The sequence below is a fragment of the Athene noctua genome, chromosome 1 (assembly GCF_965140245.1).
Source record: "Athene noctua chromosome 1, bAthNoc1.hap1.1, whole genome shotgun sequence".
Classification (NCBI taxonomy): domain Eukaryota; kingdom Metazoa; phylum Chordata; class Aves; order Strigiformes; family Strigidae; genus Athene; species Athene noctua.
Window position 1 is genome coordinate 52564581 of NC_134037.1, and position 24266 is coordinate 52588846.

The 24266-nt window shown below is 40.6% G+C and overlaps 1 protein-coding gene across 1 annotated transcript; it reads left to right on the forward strand.

Moving 5' to 3' along the window:
* The first annotated feature begins 85 nt into the window (after positions 1-85).
* On the forward strand, positions 86-23774 carry CEP57L1 (centrosomal protein 57 like 1). The gene is made up of 13 exons (XM_074923334.1): positions 86-178; positions 3138-3260; positions 10634-10810; positions 12831-12975; positions 14651-14830; positions 15410-15528; positions 15941-16057; positions 16346-16423; positions 18179-18277; positions 18985-19062; positions 19171-19400; positions 21058-21202; positions 23324-23774. The coding sequence occupies exons 4-13, from the start codon at positions 12834-12836 to the stop codon at positions 23537-23539; spliced, it is 1404 nt and encodes a 467-aa protein (XP_074779435.1). The 5' UTR covers positions 86-178; positions 3138-3260; positions 10634-10810; positions 12831-12833; the 3' UTR covers positions 23540-23774.
* Positions 23775-24266: the final 492 nt, after the last annotated feature.

The window sequence follows — 24266 nt, forward strand, 5'->3', positions numbered from 1 at the left end:
GAACTGTAGTCCGGCAGAAGGGCGGCCCGGCGCCCGCGGGGGAGAACTACGTGTCCCGGCAGGCAGCGCGCCTCGCGGGGGCGCTGCCGGGGCTGCCTGCACCTGAGGCCCCGCCTGAGGCCCCGCCGGCAGCGCCCGCGGGCCCCCGCGCCCCGCCGCCGGATGCCGCCGCGGAAGGGTAAGAGAGAGCGGTGGCTGTCGTTTCTGCACAGGTTGTTCCCGTGATGTTGGAGGTTTGGGGTTTTTTTTTGGTGTGTTCCACCGCAACAGCCTGCCGAAAACAGGTGGCTGGCAACAGCCAGGAATAAAGCAGTTCCGGTAGTGGATTTGCTTCAGAAATTTGCATTGGCAAAAAACGAAGCGCACACGGTTTTTTTAAGATACCGCAACGGTTTGTCAGATATGCGCTTCAAGAGAAGCCTTTGATGTAGCCTAAGTAAACACATCAGCAGAAAGGAAAAAACCCAGCCAATGCAGGCGAAATGCATTGCCTTCAGCACTTGACATGAAAGAGGAAAAAAAAGTTCCTGGGATATTCAATTTGGGCAATAATTCATCAGTCTTAATGTTAATCCAGAGGATTTTTAATCCCATTTATACCAGGTCTGATGAACTTGGAGAAGAGAAGGCTCAGGGGGATCTTATCGATGTATATGGATACCCGAAGGGAGGGTACAAAGAGGAGGGAGCTGGGCTCTTCTCAGTGGTGCCCAGTGACAGAACCAGAGCCAATGGGCACAAACTGAAACACAGGAGGTTCTCTCTGAACATCAGGAAACACTTTTTCACTGTGAGGGTAACTGAGCACTGGCACAGGTTGCCCAGAGAGGTCGTGGAGTCTCCATCCTTGGAGATACTCAAAATGGTCATGGGCATGGGCAACCATCTGTAGGTGCCCCTGCTTGAGCAGGGGGGTTGAACCAGATGGCCTCCACAGGTCCCTGCCAACCTCAACCATTCTGTGATTAAGTGTAATCTCCCACCAAATGGGCTGGTATTGCTGTTTCCCTTGCTTTTCATACAGGAAAAAAAAGGTACTTTTTTGGTAAGGTTAATTTTCAGCCAAGTCAGTTCCTTGATCTAATTCACCTCTTCGCAGAGAAGAGAGGGAAACAAGGGCAGAACCACCTGTTTGCAGCTGTGGCATTAAAGCAGTCATAAAACTATAATTTTGAGTACACTGAAAGGCAAAAGAATGCTTGCAAGTAAATCAGAAACAGTTCATTGGACCTATAGGGTCTTGCATAAATATTTTACGTTTCTCATGTACACATTTCTCACTCTCAAATTCACGCCTCAAAACTGAAGTTAAATGCAGAATAAGTTACTCGTATACCACAGAAAGACACAGAAACCATTTCTGAGCCCAGGAACAGAGCTTGAGCTGGCTCACCAACACCAGCCATCAACAGCTCTTTTATTTGTAAAGAATCTTGTTTCTTCATCTGACATTTCTTTTGTTTTCTGGCACTATTTCTCTAGAGCTTGCAAAATAAGTGTCATTCTATCATTACCTTTACCTTTCAAGGAAGACCAGTATCTTTTTCTCATAAAATCCTTTCTACAAGCAGTCTGTGTTGCCATTGTTTGGCAGCATAGACAGGCCTGGACTGCTTCGTGCAGCTTGCAGCTGCTTCCTTGAGGCCTCTGTGGCACCCTCATGAACAATCTATCTACTGAAATAATCACTACCTGTAATAAATGTGAGTCTTGACTTCTCAAAGCCCTCAAGGCCTCCACCCATAATAACTGATGGGTTCAAAGAAAATAATTCTGCCACTGCCTTTTATGGTTTGGATTTTGTTTTTTGTTTGGTTTTTTTTTACATTAGCTACAACTTCAGCTTCCCATCCCATTCTGTTGTCAGTTGTTACAGTCTCCTGGTTTTCCTGTGAATAGGCATGTCACACATGCTTGCTTTATTTCTATCTAAATTTTGTTCTTTGTAAGTTGGATAGATTTCATTTTTCCCATGATAAGTTTGTGCTTGCTGGGTGTCTCTGACAATGGCTACGTACATCCGAGATCAATAAAGCGAACCAGAATCAGAACTGAATCATTGGTGTTAGGCTTTGGTATGGCTATATTCCCACACTGAGCACTAAGATTGATTGAAAGTCACAGCACTGCCTTTTATCTTTTAGAAGTTGTTTTTTCCACTGGCTGCAAATGAACTCTGGGCTACAGGAAACAGATTGTGAAACTGGCTCCAAGGCCTAAACTTCAGATTTCAGCCCTTTGTTTTCTAGATTTTAATGTAGTACTTTGGTAATGGAGATGAAGGTGGCTTTATTTTTTCCAAACCAAATCTCTGCAGTTTTCCGATATCAGGTCAAGCTTCTGTATGTACTGCAAGACATTGTGGAAATCAAGGTCAAAGGCTACTAGTGGAATTAATCAGAGCTTGAAGTTAGGGGAGTGTGTTTGTTTGATTTGCGTGTTCACGGACTGAAGTTAATATGCTTGGTTTTGATCCCTAAAGAATGGATAAGAGAAAGGCAGAATTATGAAGGAAACAATCTGGCAACTCATCCAGAATTACAGCATTTGAGTTTTTAAAATGATAAGCTGAAGAAAAACAAATTTGTGGCTGTTTTAAACCTCAGTATTTCCTTCCTTGATGATTTATCAACTTCCCTCTTTTTTTAACTAGATAAGGACTTCTACAGCCATATGCAAATGATATCCAACAGCAGAATTATTTTTTGAAAATACAGTATATAGTGGTTGTATTCATGTCCTTTCTAAAATATAAGATCTAAAATATATTATATTTACTTTAAAAAGTGGTTTCCAGTTTCTGTATGTCACAAAAGAGCACTTTGCTGCAGAATACACTCAGCTGATTACTGGAGAACTAGTAATAGCGCAGTAAAACTTGTGCAACTTAGAAGGAACTGCTTTTTAAACTTAATTCCTTCAGCTGCTTTTGTTTACACCTGATTTTGTTGAAGCTTATTTCATTCCAGCTAGTAAATACCTAGGATGGGATCGCTCTCTTCTAAAAGTTCACCCTCCCGTTTTATATCTGGGTTTTGGCATGTTGCCTCAATAATTGTGCACTCCACAGTATTTAATGCATTTTTCTTCGCAGCAGCCCTCTGAGGAAGCAAAGTTCTGTGACTTATGTTTTTCAGAGAGACACCAGAAAGTCAGAGGCTACTCCTCTACTGTCTTTGAACCCAGGCCCAACTTGATGTCAAGCCCAGACTCATGTATCATCCCAACAGACTGGCCTCAATGAGCGAGCAAGCTACAGCGTAAGATGTGGGAGAAAATGTGGCCTTGTTTTACTTCTGAGCACGTGTTTGTACATCTAATGTGATCTGGCCTACTGTGGCTATTGTGTGTATGTTTGCACCAAACTCTGCCACCCTATCTCCTTAGAGGTCACGAATGCAGCAGGGATGTGTATGTTAGCCACCAGCTTCTTCTTAGGAGACCAAATCTTTCTCGCAGAAAGACTGTGGAATAGTTTTATGCTGAAAGGTGGATTGCTTTGAGAAGAGCTGGGCTATGATATACCAGGCTACTTAAAGTCCCGTTGTATTTGCCAGCTCTCCATTTAACTGTATAAATGTAGCCTGAAAGACTATGGGCTAGACCCCAGAAAAGAATATGGTTAAACTAAAAATTCATATCCAAAAAACTCCACTGAGCAGCCACCTGAACTCTGTGAGTCTGTTTCTGGAGAGAAACATCCAGAATTGCCCCAAGCTGGACATCTTGGCACCTCACTCCCCTTTGTGCCCGCTTGTGGTCTAGGAAGTAGGTAGAGCAGCTCCAAAAGAGGTCCAGCTGAGAGGAACCTCTGAGCCCTGCAAGTCAGGTTCTTCTGTTATAGTGACAACTGGCTTCAGTGCCCAGCCACATTTGGTAGAGTGCACACCTTCAGTGCAGTAACCCAGTGATGAGAGAATTGGCTTTTAACTCACCGGGATTTACGTCAGCATCTTGTAACTCCCAGGAGAGTGTCCCAGGAGCTCATAAGGACTACAAAATGGAAGGGAAGCATTCATCACCTCACCCATTGAAATTGTGTCCCTGTTGGAAAGGATGACAGACGTGTGGCACTGGTGTGAATAGAAGGAAAGAGACACAGGAAGCTGTAGGCACCTACTCCTGGTTTCTGGTAGCTATTCCCAAGCCAGTGCTGTTTCTTATCCAGGAACTATTTACTACAAAAATGATTAAATGATTAAATTCAATGATTAAACTAGCTGAGAGAGACACATCCTTGTTTTACTTGTCTTTTGCCTCAGCTGCTTTCTCCTTGTCCTAGACTCTTAAACGCCTTTCTGAACAGGGTCATAACTTCAAACGAAAAGGTGGTGACTCCCTGTTTCCTTCCTGCTCTTCCTCCTGCCAGTCTAGCATGGTGGTCAGGGACAGCATGAATGCTCCCCAGGAACTCCCACTTCCCGGCCAATGCTCTAACCGTTGAGTAACGGCATAGAGAAGATGGACACTCTTTCCTCCAGCTACACTTTGATGGGAATTTTTTATCTGCTGACAGCCCAATACGCCTTTTAAACACCTTTGGCAGGCTGTTAACACAAACCTTGGTGTTTTCCCATAACTCAAAGAAAAATGCTGTGGCCAGCAGCTACAAGAAATTAAGTCGCAGACCAGAGAAGCTACAGGACTCTTTATTTATTGTTTTAAAGAACAGATTTTGGCACTCACTGCCAGAAGAGGACTCCAAATTCTGAGTCTGAAGAGGTCAAGGGTGCCAAGCATGTATGTTCATAGAGTTTCCCCACACACAGCTTTTGTTAGCTCCTCACAGAGCATGCTGCTTGTTTTGGCTTTATACCTGCACTTCTTTTACTTGGAGGGATTCAGCTCTGAGGCTGGAAGGCTCATGTATCCTGGAACATCAGTGCCTTATCAGTCCCATCCCTCTGTGTTTTATTAAGGTCACACAGAATAACAAGAAATTGAGACCCTAGAGATCCACTAGATTACCTTGCAGTCAGAAACTGTGCATCTAGTTAATAAGGGAGAAATGTCTCTTAAATAATTTGTAATCAACTGAAGTTAGTTTTATGTGTGCAACTTTGTACAAGATTTTGTAGCATTTTACTCAAGATTTTTTCTACATCTCTGAAGTCATGCAAGTTTAAATATACAGATTACATGAAACAAGTTGCATGGCTTTGTATGTTGTAAGTTTTCCCAGACAACTCAGGGCAGAAGTAGTGATAGACCATTTTTGCATTTTTTAGTGCTCATTATACTGTATGATATACAAACTCTTTGGCATTAATACTTAGGTTATTGTGCATGTTCAGGATGCGCAATGTGGATGTGTTGGAGTTGCTATGATTATTCTGAGTCATGTAAACAGATTATATGATTTTAAAATATTCTTCAACAAAATAAGTGTCCAGAATAAGATTGAGGGGTTGCTCTGACTGAGATCTGCTTGCAGTTTTTCTGCATCTTTAAAGACAACTGTTGCTGACAAAAGATGACTTTGAGAATAATTTCTTGCAAGGGGTGAAACTTCTCTTTTCCTTGTTAGGTTTTGAGTGGGTTTTTTGTTCTCTTTTCTTAGGTTGACTGATATACAAATGCAGAATGGAATTCTTGTTCCCTGCCAGATGCCTAGTTATCAGCAGCACAGGAGTATGTGAAAAAAAAATGTAGGGGTGGTAGTAGGTAAAAGGAGACAAATCCTATGAACAATTACTCTCTTGTGTTTCTCTGCTCATCCGTGTCACAGTCTTCTAGTTATCTAGCTAAAAATCTACCTGCTACTCCACCTCCATGCTAGGTTAGAGGATGTTGGATGAAGAGACTGACACTTTCCCTGAGAAAGTATTGGTAAAACCAGAAGTTTATTTTGAAAATAAATTCCAAGGCAATGGTGGGGACACAATCTGTGGGTTTCATCTACGTAGAAGGCAAGTTGCAACGTTCAGATCCATCTTTCAATGATCCTATTAAATATTTGAGACATAAATGATGAAAATTATCATGCAGAAAAAGCATTTACTGTGAATGAGTCAGTGCCTGCAATAACTATCCCCTACCTCATTATATTTCTTCACTATGATTGTCATGTCAACCTACTCTTACATTTGCCCCACCCTACCCGGTCTTTTCCTTTTTGCATTTTCCCTTCTAATCTCTAATTATTCTGCCTGTGCAGAGATACACAGTCTTCCATATGGGAGACAGTTGCCCTCGAAAACCTTCCCTTTCCACAAAAGCAAAGTCTTCCTCTTTTTAATCACGGGTCAATAGCCAGAGCCAGTAATTTCCTCCTGCCTTCCAATCTGTCAGGACACACGTACTCTGCTTTGCTCTCTAGAAAGCTGTGAGAGCTACTCCGAATCTAATGAGCAAAAGCAGATTTCTGAGGGTGAAGAGAAGTGACCAAGCTAACCAAGCTACATATGGAAGACAGTGTGATGGCATCAGCAGCTTAAAATAACAGTAGGGAGAAAAAGTGATTTTTTTACATTCTTTCTGTAGACTACTGAGGAGAACACCTTCAATTTCCACATCAGTCAGTGTACTAAGCGCAAACAGCATCTGTTGGAACTGTATCCTAAGTATGAAGGGAAGAAACTTGATAGTTATTCTCATGTGGGAAAAAATTATTCTTTTTACTTTGGAAAAAAACCCAAAGTTTTTATGCTAGAAGAGGGAGTGGGAGAAAAACAATACCAAAGGAAGAAGAGCAAGGAACAAAGCTATAGGAAGGTGTAAATACAGTGAAAAGAGAGGAGATGAGGGAGAAAAAGCAACTATAGCGTGAGGGTGGATGAAAGGAGAAGATGAACAGAACTAAAAGGGAAGTGAGGAAGCATATTAGTGACCATTTATAGTATTGGGTTTGTGTCTGATGCTTATTACAAAAAGGTTATATTTAATTACTTGGACTGATTAAAGACTTAGAAATGTAATTATTTTGATAACGCTATATTTCAGGCCAGATGCTTTCATGCTAATATAGCAATTGTTACTAGGTAGGAACTGAATGCTAAGTTCAGTTACCATCTTTCGTACAGCTTAAAGCAGTTTGCGCCAAGTCGATTTCCCCACAAAGTATTGAATATGATTTTATCATGCACTTATGAACAAAGGCCCAATTTATTGAGGAATGGGGTCTGCTGTGTTCATTGAAGAAAACAACAAAACTCTAATGATATTATGACCCAAGTTTGCTTGATACACTGTCAGGTTAGAACCTATTCCTAAAAAAATTGTCTTTAAATAATCTCTATTTTTTCTCTACCTGGTTATTTCTTTGCCTTGTTCCCAAAGTACTTGTGTAACTCATTCCATTTTCTTTCTTCTTTTTCTCCTCTGTCTTTTATCTCTGGCAAACAGGAACTAAAGAAATAACAGTAGAAATGCTTCGAAGGTCTGACACAATGAAATAAAAGGCTTAGGAGGGTTTTTTTTCATTAAAATACCAGGATTTATCCTACTTCACAGTACATACAGTGTCATGAGAAAACACAGAATGTAATTTCTTTTCCTTTTCTTCCAAGACTGATAAAAATGATTGTATGAAAGTTCTGCATAAGACTTGACATTCAGGAATGAATAGGTTTTGCTACAATATTATCAAAGAAGAAACCTGTCACTTAACCTTTATATATCCAGTTCTGAAACAGTTTGTATCTTGCAGTTTGTATAACAAACTAACTCCCATGTTCCTTAATTTCTCTAACAGATTTTAGTCATTTGTTCTAAACCTGTTTAAAGTGGGACTCAACAAAACTTAACATGTTGAAATGCCTTATTGATTCAGTGAGGCTTCACTTCCTATTAGTTTTGCAGCTGTCACCATATCATTTCTAACCCACTTAGAATAAAGGAGGCACATGAGTACCAGTTACTTAGATATGTCCTGAGCAAGGTCATATGCTTCAGGTTGATTAAAGCGGTTGTGTCAGGATGCTAGAGACTGGGTGTTCCCCAAAACAACAATGCAGTTTGCCTGCAACATTATTTATTTCTTTTTGTCAGTGGAAGGGCTGTTCTTTGTCTGTCAGGAATAAGGCTGAAAGAGCATTGCAGCACAGCTAGTACAGCTGACCAAGCTTTTCCATGGTTCTCAAAGGAAAATGAAAGGGGAAAAAAATAGACCAATTTGGATTGTGTCACAAAAATGGCCTCTCACATAACCTTTTGCCAGTAAGACTTGGCTCAAATAGACAAGGCGGCAGCCAGAATTCTGGGAGTTTCTTGGTATGGCCTGTGTTGGGGCAGTTCTTTAAAATTTCTCTTATAATATGTCAGATAAACAGTGAATCATTCCTTGATTCATCTGAGACTTTGTTTTCAGTTGTGAAAAAAACCATTATAAATTGTGCATGCCCAGTAGGTCAGGTCAGAAGATAGATATCTTTGTATTCCTTTCGAAAAATGCTTTGATCTGTTTTTTCTTTTTCTTCTTTGAAGGTGTTCTGACAGAACCTCTTTAGTTCTGAGAGGTTGCCCTCACAGTGATTTAAATGAACTAGGATCTCTGTAAGATAACAAACTTTGGAGAACTTAGTGGGAGCATTGCTTACATTATCACATTATTCCCTTAGTGTATCTCTTTTGGGAAACTGTTAAGCTAGCATTATTCTCTGAATACACTGTAGTTCACATGTGGAAAAAGCTTTTCTACATGCTGCTTTACAGTGTGGGACCTAATTGTATATGTGGCAAAACATTTTTTGACTTAACTTCAAAAGAAATTTTTTTGAAACTTTTTTAATGATGTGGCTAGCAATGGAGGGGAGGAGCAGGATGGAGGAGGATGAGGAAGTCATAAATGGTCTTTCTGTAACTTTTATGATTTCAGTGGTGTTCAGTAACTCCCGACTATTGGCATGCTTACTTGTGCTAGGCAGCAGTAATTAAAATTTTAATTGATTTTTATGACAGCTTGATCCAGTACTCTGGCACTCAATGCAGGCCATATTCAGCAAAAATAAATATAAATAGTGTGAAGGCAAATTGCATTAGTACTTGTATGACCATGATGAAATGGGAAATTCTCTGTTTGTCTTAAGGGACCAAACTCCAGCTTGCTTGCTCTCCTCTGAGGCATGAAAGTCACATATACAGGTGCGACCCCGCGGATGGGATTGCTCCCCAAGAGCCTTTGTGCCATCTCGCTCCCAGCCTGCATGTGACGGTGAGCCACCAGGCAGAAGTGGTCCTGCTCATCCTCACACCCAAGGGGTGAGCACACAGGCTGGGGCAAGGTAGGAGGTAGGCAGTGTAATTGCATTAGTGCAGCACTGTCACAGACCTAATTTGCTACCCCTGGCACCATGCAACGTGCACAAGGTTGTAACTGTGTGGCGCTGCACTCCCAGAGCCTCCTGGCTCAGGCTTGGAGACAACCTAGGTGGCTAGGCCAGGCTGATGGTTAGCAGCAGGCCCACAGTCAGCACTAAGTTGCACCATGTTTGATGCAGGGTATGAATGAACTGGCTACTTTGTGTTTTTCTGTGTAAAATAACACTGGGCATCTGACTACCACCACTGCATCCACCAAGACAGGCTGGGTCAGTTCTGGTTAAAAAACCCCAAAGGGCCAGTGTTGACTTCAGATGCAGCCTACACAATGCAAGCGCTTCACCCTGCTCCCTGCAGCCGTGCAGGCTGCTGGGGTGGGAGTGAGACATTTCTTCCTTCTTCCCCTCCCCTCCCCACTGCCTGTAACCAGGGTATTTTGTCAGCCTCCATTTAATACGCATATTTCTCCCTTGGCAGTTCCCCAAACTTGAAGGAGTGCACTAATTTCCTCAACCAAGGGCTTGTCTAAACAACGGTGTTTTGGCTGCTTTAACGAGTGTTGTTCAAGTGCTAAATCCCCCTAGGCCTGGTGGAGTTATATTAGTACAAACATTGCCATTCAGGATGCAGTATCTGCTTTAAAGCACCTCTCTAGGTCTGTGTACCAGTATCCAAGGTAGCATGGAGTTAAAGAGTGGTAGGTTAATCTTGCAATGGTTGTAGAACATGTAAACCATTTTAAAAAGCAAACCTGTCTGTGGTGGTTTTATAAAACTTAAATACTTGTGGGGGAAAAAGTTGATGGTAGAAGAGTTGACGTCCAAACATACGTCAAGCTATTTAATTATTTCCTGATAGATTTCTTGTCTTAGTGGGCTGAAAGCAGTCAGGATGTTTGACGACTTGCTGGTGTAGTGACTTAGTCCTTTTCCTGGCCCATGTCCTTGCCTGAGGTCTGCAGTGTTATAGAGATTACTCCTGTGCAGGATGGTTATTATAAACTGTATTTACCTGCCAAGATATTGAAGGACTTGTCTATACTAGAGCACCTCTACTGGAGTAATTACGTTGGCAGAGCCTCCAAGCACTATAGCAAGTGTTCCGTCAGCCTCCTTCATACAGCTTCTGTGTCTGAGGAAGCTGTGGCAAAGCAAGGCGTCCGTAGCTATGTCCACAACAGGGCTTCTGCAAACACGGGTGTCTCAGTTGTGCAGTGTTGTATTCCTTCACACCCCTTGTGTCAGCGGCTCTTAGGAGCAGCTTGGGGAGCTCCCCCAGGGTGTGTATTACCCTTTGCTGTGCTGCCAAAATTGTGGTTCTGCACAGGTTTTCTGGTGCTTTATTCCCTCCCTCTCTCATTCGTTATTTGCTTCAGATCACCGCCCTCCTTACAACTGGACACAAACCTATCTCCTTGGAAACGGCAGAACTTGTTTATAAGACAGTAATCAGGAAACTAATGGATGCATAGCAGCTGCAAGCATGCGAGGGAGCCATGTTCCACCAGAAGACATCGGAAAAGCGAGTCTCCGCTTAGGCTGACTGACAAAAGGTTAGATGGCATGAGCAAAAACCACCTTTTTCCCTTGGAGTTTCCAAATTTACCTTACCCCATTCACAGCAGTGGTAGGAAGCTAGTTGAGTGTGCATAGGTGTATTTTCATGGACTTTATTAGTCTTTTTTATCACCAACATGTAAAGGTTGAGAAGCAATAGGAAAATTGGTAAGTCTTGCTTATTTCTTATTTTGTGGAATACTGTGCTGGTGCACTGTGCCATGCCAGGCCCATCTTGTCTCCTGTCTTGGGCCTGACCCTGCCTATGTCCACAGAGCTCTCTCATACATATATTGAGACTTCTCCTGCTCCCTGCTTTGTGCCCGTCACTGCCACTGCCCCTTGTGCTGTTGGAAATGGCTGGCAGGCCTGTCTGGCTAGTGCAGTTGGGTGTCCCTGTGTAGTGTTTCCTGGCCCTCCAGGAGGGAGCTGTGGAGGCCCAGAAATGGCTCATGTGGCCATAAATGTGTCAGGGTGGTGTGCCTGGCTGCCTGCAGCTGCTGACCCACTGCTGAGAGCTTGTATCCTGGGCTCAGGCAGGATGGCGGTGGGGCCCCATGGGGAGCTCTCCAGAAATGGCCTGTGGTACAAGGGTAGCCTGTGCAGCCCCCTTCTCGTGGGTTGGGGGGACATGCCAGTGCTGGGGGGGCTGTGCTGGTGCCAGGGGGGCCACCCTGAGCTGTGGGATCTGCCCCGGGGGTGTTAGCACACAAAGGCAACCATGTCTGGGAGGTCCCAAGTCAAGCAAGCACTGGCAAAGAGATCCTCACATCAGTGTCTCTGTGATGACAGCTTGGAGGAGGAAGGAAGTATTTCCATGTACCTTTGGTTTAGTGCATATTTTGAAGAGGTGGTGTGGATGGATGGTGATTTTTCTGTTTTATATGGCCTCTGAAACAGTGCTGGAAGAGCTGTTCTGGAAACTTTTTCTGTTACTGAAACTTTCTTCCCTGCCCACCTGGTGTGCATGGCTTTTCCTGGGGTGTGCTTCATCAGCATGTTCCATTCTTGGTTGGGGTTTCTTCATCCTGTTACTAGATACCTCCTTTGGGTGACTTTCTTGGGAACTAGTGTCTGTAAGTAGCCTTGCCCAAGCTGGACGCCTATTCCAGTTGCATGCCCTGTATTTTGAACTCAGGTCATACCATAATCGTTATATCATTGAATCTTCAAAGAAACTGGTTTTCTGTCAGCTGAAGCTGTACATACTCTTCATTTCTCACACTGTATCAAGCGAAATGCTTGGTACTACTTTGCTAGGTAGCTGCAGTGTGATTTAAAACTTGTTTTAACTTCCTAGAGGTTGTATTAGACTAAAGCATTTCTGCAGGTTTCACTGTCCATGTCTTGAGTATCAAGGAAAATCACTATTTGACAGGGTGTAAACTGTCTTCAGATATGCTTCTGATAAAATAAAGAATGTGAAAGCGTGAGGCAGAAGGGGAGTGGAAAAACAGGACTTAATACATAAGCGTAATAATGGGGAGAATGCTGGGGATATTGCATGTTAAATATCTTTCTGTTATCTCAACACTAGATGTGGAGAACTATGTCTTCATTATGTAATAAAGCCATATGCAAAAAGATAGGCAAGAGATCACTAAGGAGGCTGCAGATGCAAACGGGCTGTGTAATTTGGAATGTCTGCTCTGCAGGGAGCACTGAGAGGCAGATGCTGAAGTCTGTATAATAGGTAGCAGAAAATGTTGTTAATCCTTGACTTTTAAAAGGACAAAAATCAGCATAAGTTATTAGAAAGCACCAAGACAAATCTTAGAAAACTTTGGTTGGTGAAAGAGAGCTATGTTTAGTGTGTTTAGTGTTATGAAAAGGCATTGTTTTGGAATGGTATTAAAATACAGGATTCATCGGAGGTGAGGAGGAGTTAATTATTATTTTGGTTCACATGCTCTGGTTTGATATAAACAGAGCCAGGGATAGCCCAGTGACATACCCTGAAAACTGTTACATAGTCTGTTAAAGAGCTACTGGCATTAAATAGCTGTCTTTTTACAGGCTATGGATTCTGAATCAAAGAACAGTTTCATAGGAAGCTTGCTTCAGCCACCAGATAAGATGCTTCCTACAGCCTTTGCTTATATAGAATCAAAGAAGTTGGCAGCTGTTGGTGGTTACAGGCCTTCTACCCCCAATAACCAAGGTAAAGCCAAAATATGTCCTTAAAGTGTTTTTTTTAATTGTTCCCTGTGAAATCTCTTGAGCAAACTCTCTGTTATGTTTTACTCAGTTCAATGACTTGCTGTGATTATCAGACTGACACTGAGACAGGATGTATATGTGTCTTGAGGGAGTAGTCTCCCTGAAGTCATATGTCTGGAATAGAAACTACTACAAATCTTCTAACATCCTTATAAACTTTGGCTTTGAAATTTGTTTAACTTAAAATTGTCAGACTTCCTCTAAAAGCAATAGAGAGTGCTTAAAACTCAGCAGAAGTTCGTTACTTCAAATATGGCAAAAAAAAAATCATTAGTATGGTACACTCACTTGAAATTGGCTTTGCATATTGCTATTTGTCTTATGGGTTTTTTTTGTGTGGTATGATTCCTTGGGAGAACTCTTGAATAACACAGACTTTCAGGAAAAGTAGCAGCATGAAGGTTAGTGTGTATGAAATATGGGTCCACTATGGTTGCTGTGTGCCTTAATGGCTGATTACCCTCTGGAGCTCACAGGGCAAATGCTCGGTGGCTTAGCGTATCTCCAGAGCTCAGTGAATCACAAGGATACCATGCTTGGATTTACTATCACAGACAACTTTGCAATATTGCACAGACATAGCCTATGTGTGTGCATGTGATCATTGTTCTTCACTTGAAGAATCTGTGACCTCTGTAGTAATCTTTTGTCATACAGATTTTGGGCTTTTTGGATTAAAATGTTTAGTTCAATGTTATGCAGCTAAATGTTTAAATAAGGAAATGTTTGGCATGCCAATAGAAATATGGAAGAAGTGGTCCCACTTCATCTTTCTGCTCTCTGGTATCTGCTTTTTGTTTCTTTTTTAATTTTTGATTTTATTCTAATGGGGTTATGATAAGCTGATGAGAGTTGTTATGGAGCTAGCGATGTTTTCTGGGTATTCCTTTACTGAAAGAATTGGTATAGAGAAACTCTCAAGACTTATAACATGTCAGAAAAGAAGCGTGACTTGTTACAGAACATGTCTTAAACTTCCACAGGTGTGTATACTTTTTGGAGTAGACTTCTAATTGTAGTTGAAATTGCAACTTTTATTTATGGCGTAATTTTGACACATACTGATTTGAGGCTAAAAGCAAAATCTTGCTGACTTGTTTCTATGATTTAAAGAATCATCAAATACAAGAAACTAGACATTGAATTACCTTTTGAAACAATAAAGTTTTTAATATGCATCCTCTACTAAAATGTCCCTTTGTATCTGACTTCCCTCCTGTCCTGAGTCCATTGGGTTTTTTTCAGTCTGTCCACACCAGTTGCATTACACCAAAATTTGTGACCTAACTTTGGTACCTGTGTTCCCTTCCTCTGTGTGAACAGAAATCCCAAGGTTTGTTCTACTCAGTTTGCCCTGATTTCTTTGTGCTTGCTACCCTTTGGAGTGAAAATAGTTTTGCTCATAGGACCTGTGCTTTATACCTCAGCTGTGCAGTAAACATGTCCGTTTTCTCCCAGATATGTTCTCTGTGTGTTAGTGTACTGCTGGGGAATATAATTCATTTTAGGGGTTATCCTAAGAGGAAAATGTAGGTAGTATTTTGCTGTTTGAAGCATTTTGTAAAAATAACAATAGAAACTATTACTTAAGGTGTAACTGTTGCATTGTTTGCTAGTTGTGGTGGCAGCCCTGAAAACTCTTCAAGAAAAGATCCACCGGCTAGAGTTGGAGAAGTCACTGGCTGAAGATAATCTGTGCAGCCTCTCCGTAGCAGCTGCTCAGTATAAGAAGGCCTTAGAGCATGAATCCTACGAAAAGGACACAGCACATCAAAAACTGATGCAACAGAGGAAAGGTATTTCTCTTGAGTGATAAGGTGTAACCATAGCAACTCCAAAACTGCAAAAATCTAGGGAGTGTTTGTTTATTTTGACAAACTGCTAATTAATGCACTCCCCCTTTTTCTTTTGCTTCAGAATTGGGGAGGGGCAGGAACCTGATAATTGTGAATCAAGTTGAGATCTTGTTTTACATATATTAACCAAGTATTGCATAACCCATACAGCTGCTTTAAAGAATAAGCAGATTTCAGGTGGTATGTTTAACTTCTACAATAAGCAAGCAGCTGCTTGATATTGCTAACTTGAGAAAAGTAAGAAGAAGGGAAGAAACCAGATTCTGTTTAGATATCTGTTGATACAAATCAAAGTAACCGCAGTGCTCACACCTTTGGAATTCGTATTAGGTACTAGGTCTGGAAAAACATCTTGATTCTCATGTCTTATATATAAAATATATTTTAACCACGTGACCTGTTCAGACTAACAAAATTCTCTTGCATGCTTTCAAGATAGAGAATTCCTCAGTGAGATGACAGACTGGCCAAATGTGTAGCTCCCATTGCTGTACTGAATGTCTTTGTTTCTCTCTGTAGATGTAAGTGTGCAGTTAAATGCAGCACAATCTCGCTGCTCCCTGCTGGAGAAACAGCTGGATTACATGAGGAAAATGGTTTCCAGTGCAGAACTGGAAAAGAAAATGATTTTACAACAGGTGAAGCCTTTTAGCATACCGACAAAGTAGCAATATAGTTAAAAAGTATAGAAATGTGGAAGATCAGAACTTTTTTTATGGCCATCATTCTTCCTCCACTCTTCTCAGGGTGGTAGCAAATGGAAGCAATTTATTGTCTGACTGACTGATGACAACCGTTTAACGAATAGTATGAAAAGACTCCCTAGGTGGAACATTTAATGAGCAAAACCATGCTAATACTTGCACATTTGGTAGACAAAAAAGCTGCTGGAAACTTAAGTCTTCTTTGTCTGCCTGGTATTTTTCATCACTTTGCAATTTAAAAAATATTAAATTTAAACTAGTTAAACACCTTTACTGTGTTTGGTTTTTTGTTGCCTGAAACAATTTCAGTCAGCTGCCAACTCCGTTCTTGCTTACTTTTTTCCAGGCTCAGCTTCATAAAGAGGAACATCAGAACCGGTTAGAACTGTGTGCAAAACTTGAAAAGCTTGAAAGGCTAGAAGAAGAGTGTCTTAAGTTTACTGCTACTCAGAGAATTGCAGAAGTAAGCATGAATGAAATGACAGCCTGCAAGTCATTCGTTTGATGTCATTTGTATGGCATACTGTTAATAGTACTAAGTTTTGCAAAAGTTTCCCCTTTCAAAGCTGAGATTATAAAGCGTACCTGACTGAATACCTTGACTTCATTTACATGGGTCTTTTCTTCAGTCTGGGCTTAAAAAATTCCTACAGTCCTGTTTTATCCCAGATTACAATTGCAAGCTACTTCAGACTTCTGATTCAGCATGTCAAACTGAAGTGTGACTAATCATTTTTGCTTTCAAATTCAGGACAAGATCAAACACTTAGAAGAAAATCATTGTAAAGAAGATCATGAGTGTAAGCTAATACAAGACAAAACTGCTCAGGTAGACTGAAAAGGTTTTATTTTATCTTATTTTTCATTACTGAAGGAAGCTAATCTGTCAGTCAAAAATAACCCTTTTCTTTAAATTACATTTAAACGCCACATTTATTACCCAGGAAGAACTCCTGGAATGTTACCTAGACCTCTTATAAACTACATAGTCGAAAGCTTGCCAGGTCTGTTGCATATCTTAAGAAAGATTCTGCTTGGGTTTGTGTTAATAGTGCAGTTCATCAGCCTCAAAGCTGCTATAAGTGATCTGGGTAGGGAATTAATTTCTAGAGAACCTGCAACTAAATCAGATCACCTTGATTTATAGTAACTGGGAAGTGGTCAGTGGTCATGTAAGAAACTTTATACACCAAGTAAGGTTGGTTATTCTCTTTGTTTTCCTCTTTTTGTTAAGATCTGCTGAAATCTAATATACTGGACTACACTTGGAAAAGTCTTTAATCAGTGATACTGTTACATTGTTCATTAAGTGAGATCTTGAATAATGCATTATTCTGTGAAGCCATAGCCGGTTTGTTGGGCCACCATCCATCTGAGAGAGAAGTATTTGCCAAAAGAGAGCAAATTCAAAGAAACATTTTGTTAAAGGGACAAAGTAGCTTCAGGTATTCTAAACCTCACTTCACTGAGAAGTAGCAGCTATTTTGAAAGAGAGCAGTTGTGGTGGCACTCCCTTGGGGTGGGGTGGGGGTATGCAGAGCTGAAGAATAATATTGAAAGAACCTAGCCATAAACAAAGCTGACAGCTTAAATTAATTCATCATTGCTGTCAGTTTTTATACCTCATCTGAGGATGATGGGCTTTCATCAGTCCAGGAAGCTTGAAATAACATGCAGATTGTAGCCCAGGTACCTGACCAGCAGAATTCCAGCAGAATGACACAGCTGAAACCTTGCAGGGTTTTGGGTTTCTTGCTTAAACTGCTTGCTGCTGCAGAGCAGAAAGCCTTGCATGGAGATTTTATCTTCTGAGGAATATATCAAGAATGACTTTCCCAGAGCAGATAGTCTGACCTTAGCAGTATTATAAACATTTGCTCAAGAAAGAACTTAGGTGTAGTAAACTGAGTCCTCAGGTAGTATTAATACCATCTTAGTTGACTGCAGGATCAGTTTAGGTCTGTTGAATCTGGGTTGGGTAACACAGGGGGTGGGGTGGTTCACTTCCTTTTGATGATAGAGAAGCCAGAATATGGATGGACCTCCAGCATTGTTTAGCCGGAACTGTTACACATGCCAAAACAAAGTCCTTGTCCTGTGTTTAATTGGGAATGACTATTATCCTGTTTATCATGGGCCTTTTTATCAACTTTGAACCACAGAGCAATCTGAGGATTGTCCAGCAGGTTTGACCTCAATGTTACACAGATGGGCTTGGTTCTCTCTGCCCCCAGATTTTAAGATACAAATGTTCATATTCTTTGGATTTTATGATTGGATCCCCAGCATGCGGCAGGATCAGCTTATCTCAGTTGCTGCTTGTCACAGTGGAAAAATACAGCTGCTGCAGCTGAATATGAAAATAAGGACTTCTAAAACAGAGCTGCAAGATCTGCCCGATACCCAGCCATCCTAGTAATCTGTTCAGTTTTTAAGTGTAGTTTATGCCTTCCGAGCAGGACAGTTAATAGTGTCCTTAATTGGTTCTCATCCATGCATGAAAGAGGGAATTAATTAAACCATGTGATATCATACTTAAAATATTACATTAAAAGGTTGTTTTCTTTTTTGCTTATTCCCACAGCTTAAAACAGGATTTGAGATAAACAGAATTTTAATGTCTCCAGTAACATCTCAAAATAAACCTAAAAAGGAAAATGGGAAGAAGAAAGAAACTAAGAAGGTAACATGAAAGTTTTTTATTATCATACTGTTGCTGATAGCATCTGACTTGCACAAAAATTGGAATTTGTGAAAAACAGTGATGTAAGAGGCACTTAATTTGTCTGCTGCACTTTACTCCATTTCCAAAGTGATAAACAGTGCTGAATTGGTAATTAAAATTGTGCTAGGGCTGGTAGCACCTCACTGGAAAACTTTCCCTTACCAGCATGACAGTAACCTCTGTTACAGTCTTACTGCCATCCTCTCTGTCCTGTCTTAGCTGCCTTTCAGTGTATCTGACAAAATTAGTTTCCAAAGCAATTTTAACTGGGCATTTTAAGATGGTGTGTTTTGGGAGGACTGCTGAAATCAAGAGAATTCATTTTGCAACACATGTTACAGGTCAGTCAAAATTTTGCAACTGTGGTTTTGCAAACCACAGTAAGCAATGTTCAATTTCTTCAGTGTCAACCTCATTGTCAAAGTATGTGCTAAATGCACCTGGAATAAAATTTACTTGTCTCGGCTATTGGAAAGTCCTATTCCTTCCACATATAGGAGAGAAATTGTTTTGGTTTTTTTTTTTTAAACCTGAGGAAAACTGAGGTCACGCATTTCACAGCTTGTTTATTTGAATTTTAGTTATGAAAAAATAGTTTAAGATTGTGCAGTTGGGTCAGCAGACTGGAATTTCTTGTCTTACTTTTTCTGTCTATCTTATGGCAGAGAAATCCTACAACGAAGAAAATGCACCTTTCACAATTACATGTAAAGGCTGGTGAACTACCTTTTGTAGCTGGGAAGGTGAGTGAAACCAAATGCTCTTGCTAAACTGGCATCTACAGTTTGAATAAGTCTCTTTACTGTAATTGTTAATAACTTCTGTAAACCACTTAATAATTCTGCTTTAAGTCTGTCAGCTCCAGCCATTCTGTTAGTGCAAACATACAAAGTGTGTTGCATATTATGAAGCATCTTAATCCACGTATCTCGTCACGAAGCCAAGGAGAAGCTGCATCTGGGATTTCAGGACGCAGCACACTTTCAAAATCTGTATCTTCTTGTTCTACATCACCTATGGCCACCGAAAGTCTTTCAGGCCTTCTGCTGGCCATGCAAGACGAGCTGGGCCAAATGAGCTTGTGAGTACTCATCCCTGGTGTTACGAGTGAAAATTCCTCAGTGGTAGCCCTGTGAAGCTACAGGTGTGCTATAGTCAAACCTAGCCTATTTTAAGTGTAGGATGACTTGTTGACAGAATGGCCTGAGCAGGCCTGAGTGGTAGGATTTTTCTCATTCAAAAAATTCTTTCTGTCCTGGTGCCTAACTGGTCTTGTGAGCAAGCAACATACTCTTCAACTGGGGTTTTTCTGCTTCCGCGTCCTGTACTTAACCGAGTTGCTACTGAAGTAACAGCTGCAGCAAGTGGAAAATCTTTCAGGCCTGTGCTTTTTAGAAATGTTAAACATATTCTGAGATCTACAGAATAGACTAAGAATGTTCTCCTGGAGAAGGCTGTGAAGGTGGTGTTAATGTTGAGTAGGTCTGCAGCATGCAGTCAGTCTGGGTGGTAGGATAGGTTAGTACAGCTGTGGCAGGAATAGTCCTGTCACAATATCTAGCCTATTCATTTGTACTCACTCTTTCTGTGTTCTCCCTGTACGTGTGTACCTGATGGGTCTTTGTGCTGAGGCAGTCTGGCGTTCGTACCTTTTCCTCATTGATAACAGGAGAACTTGCCAGTTCTGTAGGGGGGTTGTGAAAGAGGGACAGTCTCCTGCCCGAAGATGGGCAGGGTGTGGAAGAAACTAACAGATTAGATGGGAGTGTATGCATCTTTCTAGCCATGCAAGTAAATGTGGATTACAATTTGTCATGTTCTTAGGCATCTTCCCATTAATGCAAGCTTGTAGAACTGTGAGCCAAAGCCATGTAGCTGGTCATAGTAGACATGTCAACACGATGAGCTGTGGTTTGAACAGAGGAGGATGTGTTGGTTAAACCAGTTAGGATGTTGACACTGGTTTGAAATCCTTGATGTGTCAAAATTTAAACTGGAAACCAATCTCTCCTTCAAAAAGCTTTGGCTTACTCATGGCAACTGAAAGGCAGGCTTTTGGGTTTTTTTAATAGCAACAACCAATTGCTTCAATTGAACTGTCAAGGAGAAGCAGTTACTCAGAAGACAGAAAACAAGCTGTGACCTTTGTAAAGAGATCATCTATCTAAGAGAGGGTCTCTGTTTTTGACTAGTTCAGATATCTAGGGATCAAGTAGATCTACACAATTTCTTTTAATTAAGCTGGTTAATTTGATTAACCACTACACCTCACTACAAATCTTTTTGAGTAAAACATTTAAATATGAATTATCTGTCAGAAAAACTATAAATGTACTAGTTTAAACAATGCTTTTCCTGTATTAGACTAAGCTTTCAAAGTCAGCACTAAACTGGGAAGGAAGTGAAAATACCATGCTGCATAGCTGCTGTTCACTTTCCAAAATCTCATTTTGCACATTATTACACGTGTAGTTGTTATGACTGGTGGCAAAGGGGAGGAGTAGGATGCACATCAACTACAAATTTGGAATGTGAAAATCAGACCCACTGGAAAACCTTTTTCTTTTCTAGTGTGAATATATTCCAGATTAATATGTATTGTGTGAGGGGGTAAATAATGCTAAATTGCTGTACCCTGGACAAAACAGCTAACAACTCCTGCAATACACTGGAAGTACTGGAAGAAATCCTAGAGGCTATGTTATGAATACTTAGTGTGCCATTCTTGTCCTTAATAGTGAGCATCAAGAACTTCTGAAGCAGATACAGGAGACTCAAGACTCTGAAGTTCGTGAAGACCTAGAACAGGAGTTGAATTGCCTTTCAAAACAAATGGAGATTAAAGGAGAACAAATATCCAAGCTGAAAAAGCATCAGGCAACTGTAAGAGTAAGATGTAAACTCTCTAGCTAGTAACACTCTAGTTGCAGGCTGCCACAACTCTGCCTCCTGTTGTCATTAACTGGAATGTCACTGGAATTCTTAAACCAGGGTGTTCCAGGATGGGCGATTATAATTAGGCTGCTAGCTCAGTGTTCTTGTACCTCCAATTCCTTCTTTTGATCAAGAAAAAGTGCTTACAGCTGGCAGCTAGGTATCTGTGCTAGTGAGAAAACTTCCTGCCCTGTGGCAGTTCTGCAATACGGAGCTGGGTTGCTTGGCCTGTCACTTCTGTTCATTGCATTCAGGCAAATTGTTGAGATTTCATTCCTTTGTGTCCTGTCCCTCTGGGGAATGAGAAAAAAGCTGTAATTCCTGTACAGACTGGGTTAATGTCTTTTTTATAACTGAAATATTGAAGCTTTTTATTAACCAAATAGTCTGTTGACCCCAACTTCTTCAAAGTCATAGCCAGCCAAGCCTTTCAGTTTTGTTTAACCCCTAACCTGTACACATTCTGTCAGTATTCATTTTTAGAGCCACAGATAACAGCTTTTCATGCATGCCCATATAAAATCACTCTACTGTAGATGAACAGCTTAACCCTTTTGTAGCAATTTGCTTTGGAACATATGATAAAAAATGTAATCCATAGTTCTGTCTGACAGTTTTCTGTTCTTCCATCTTATGTTCCAGGATAAATAGACTCACCTAAGAACTTTGCTTAGATAAGAAACCAAAAAAATCTCAGTGTGAAACCTTATGAAAGGGGGAAGTGATGGTTAATTTAAATCTGACCGATTTTATTGATGTTCATTCTTTGATAGATTTTACTCACTCAAACCTTTTGTTGTCCATGTAATTGCAAGCACAAAGGTGCTTAGGTCAAAGCAGTCTTGTCGGGGTTGCATGTTAGCAATGTGGACAAAGGACATTGTTGAGTCCTCACTGCCTCTCTTGGCAATGTCAACTGTTTTTTGGATAAATCTCTTATATTCTTGAGGAGCCAACAATTATAGTAATATTCCTTGCCTCAGAATCTTGCTGACTTCATCCTCCAGGAACCTGAGACAAAGGACAACAACTGCACCTTTATTTCTTCCTTTTGCATATCTTTATGGCTACAGTCTGCCTTCATTTTTGGATGAGGAGAAGAGGAATAGCACATACAATGTGGTGCAGCCTTGTCTATTATCAGGCTGCAGATCTACTGACAAGTCATCTGTGCTCTGGTACAGCCTTATCAGAGCACAGGCCTCAGGGTCATGATGTAAATAGCACATTCTTCATGTCTGTCAGTTTGATTACTGTCCATCATGCCCTGGTTATCAATACAGGCCGGTCCTGTAAACCTTGGCCTATATCTTTTTTCTGGTGCTTTTGCACACAGACATTTTTGTTTTGTACAGACCAGTCTTAATATTTCTGATGCATATTTCTGCTCTTACAACCTGTCATACTAAAAATGGTGTAGTCATCTCTGTGTTTCACAGTTAATAATATGTTCTAGAATGCAATTAAAATTGATTATTTTTAGAAATGGACTTAAAGCCTAAATTGGCATATGGAATGCTTCCAGCCTAATTTTATCTTTGGGAGTGACCTTTTCATGCTGAGTGCAAGTCAAGCCTTACTATTTGACATTTTAAAAAAAATTCTTTAGCAATCAATCCTATTTACTCTGTTTTCTAATTTTGTTATGAGGCTTCACAGTAAACTGCTTAAATATAGTAACTGATAATAAACAGTATACATTTTACAGGTTTTTTTGGTTAGGGTAGTACAATCTGAAATGGAAAAAGTCCGCTGTAAATATAAATTGGTAACAGATGATACTCTGTCTCTCTCAAGCAAGCCTTTTTACCTTAGGGAGTAATGGGCTTCAACAACCTATTGAGTGTGGGTGAGGTCAGTTTTCTGTAATGCTTTCTGTGTGGGCGAGGTCAGTTTTCTGTAGTGCTCTCTGTTACAGGGAGACAACTGTGTGCAAGAGTAGTAGGTTTCAACCTTTTTTTTAATGTCCCTTAGACATCTTTAGTTTGAAGTTCAGTAGAAGTCCAATAAACTCTACAGCTGTAGGTCTTTTGAGTATGTAGCATTCTAATTAGTACTCTTCCTTCACAGGTGCAGAAATTAAAGAGAAAAACACAGAAATTGAAGCAAGGGGCAGCTCATGTCAAACGTAAGTGTGGTGACCAAAAGGAAGCAAAGGAGATTGCAGTCGCTGTAAGGGAAAGTATGTCTAAATCTTCTCCTGGGCAGAAAAGCAGAAGCTCTCTTCAGCTGCTAAAAAATGTGCAGAAACTTCAGTCAAGACTGAAAAAAAATTATATCATGTGAGAACAATAGTTCTGAAGTTTTCTGTGTTAGAAGTTTTTGAAGTCTGACAGCTAGTAAATTTTTAATTTCACAAAATGCCTTTTAAAAATAAAAAAAATTAAAAACATTTTAGTAGGTCAGTTTGTTCACCTCAGAATTAACTTTCATGTAGGGTAGCTATAATTCAGCTACACTGACTTGTAATAAAGTGTTTTAATGGATTAATGAAATGCTTACTTGTTAACTTGACAAATAAAATTTTATACCTTTTTTACACTTGAAATAGTATGAGATCTTTGTTGTCCTGTTTTCCCTGCTGCCAAGGAGATACTTAGATCTTGGTTTTCCTGAATGGCTTGGGCTAGTTCAAAAAAACCCAGTGGTTTCCCTTTTCTCTAATAACTGAAGATTCAGATCATTGCAACTGAGGCAGAAGAAGAGGTATTGTCTCTTATTTATATACATTTCCATTATTATTAATATTATTACCCTATAAGCTTTGATGACAGTTTTAGGATTAGGTACAGCTGGAGACTGGAAGCATAGCCCATGACTTGGTTAAACCACGACAACATGAGAGTGTTCTTGATAACTGTATGGGAGGGGCCACCACCAAAATCTTGGGTGCTTGTCTTCTCATCAACAGAACCTGCTTCTACCACAGTATAAAATAACTGAGCTGTCATAGAGGACACTCTGAACTGTGTACCAGTACATGTTGTGGAATTTGTGTACTCGTACAAATGGG

Coding starts and splice junctions, on each gene's coding strand:
- CEP57L1 (XM_074923334.1), top strand. CDS start 12,834: ATGGATTCTGAATCAAAGAACAGTTTCATAGGAAGCTTGCTTCAGCCA. Junction 12,976..14,650: donor TTCTACCCCCAATAACCAAG/GTAAAGCCAAAA, acceptor ATTGTTTGCTAG/TTGTGGTGGCAGCCCTGAAA. Junction 19,063..19,170: donor TACCTTTTGTAGCTGGGAAG/GTGAGTGAAACC, acceptor TTCTGCTTTAAG/TCTGTCAGCTCCAGCCATTC.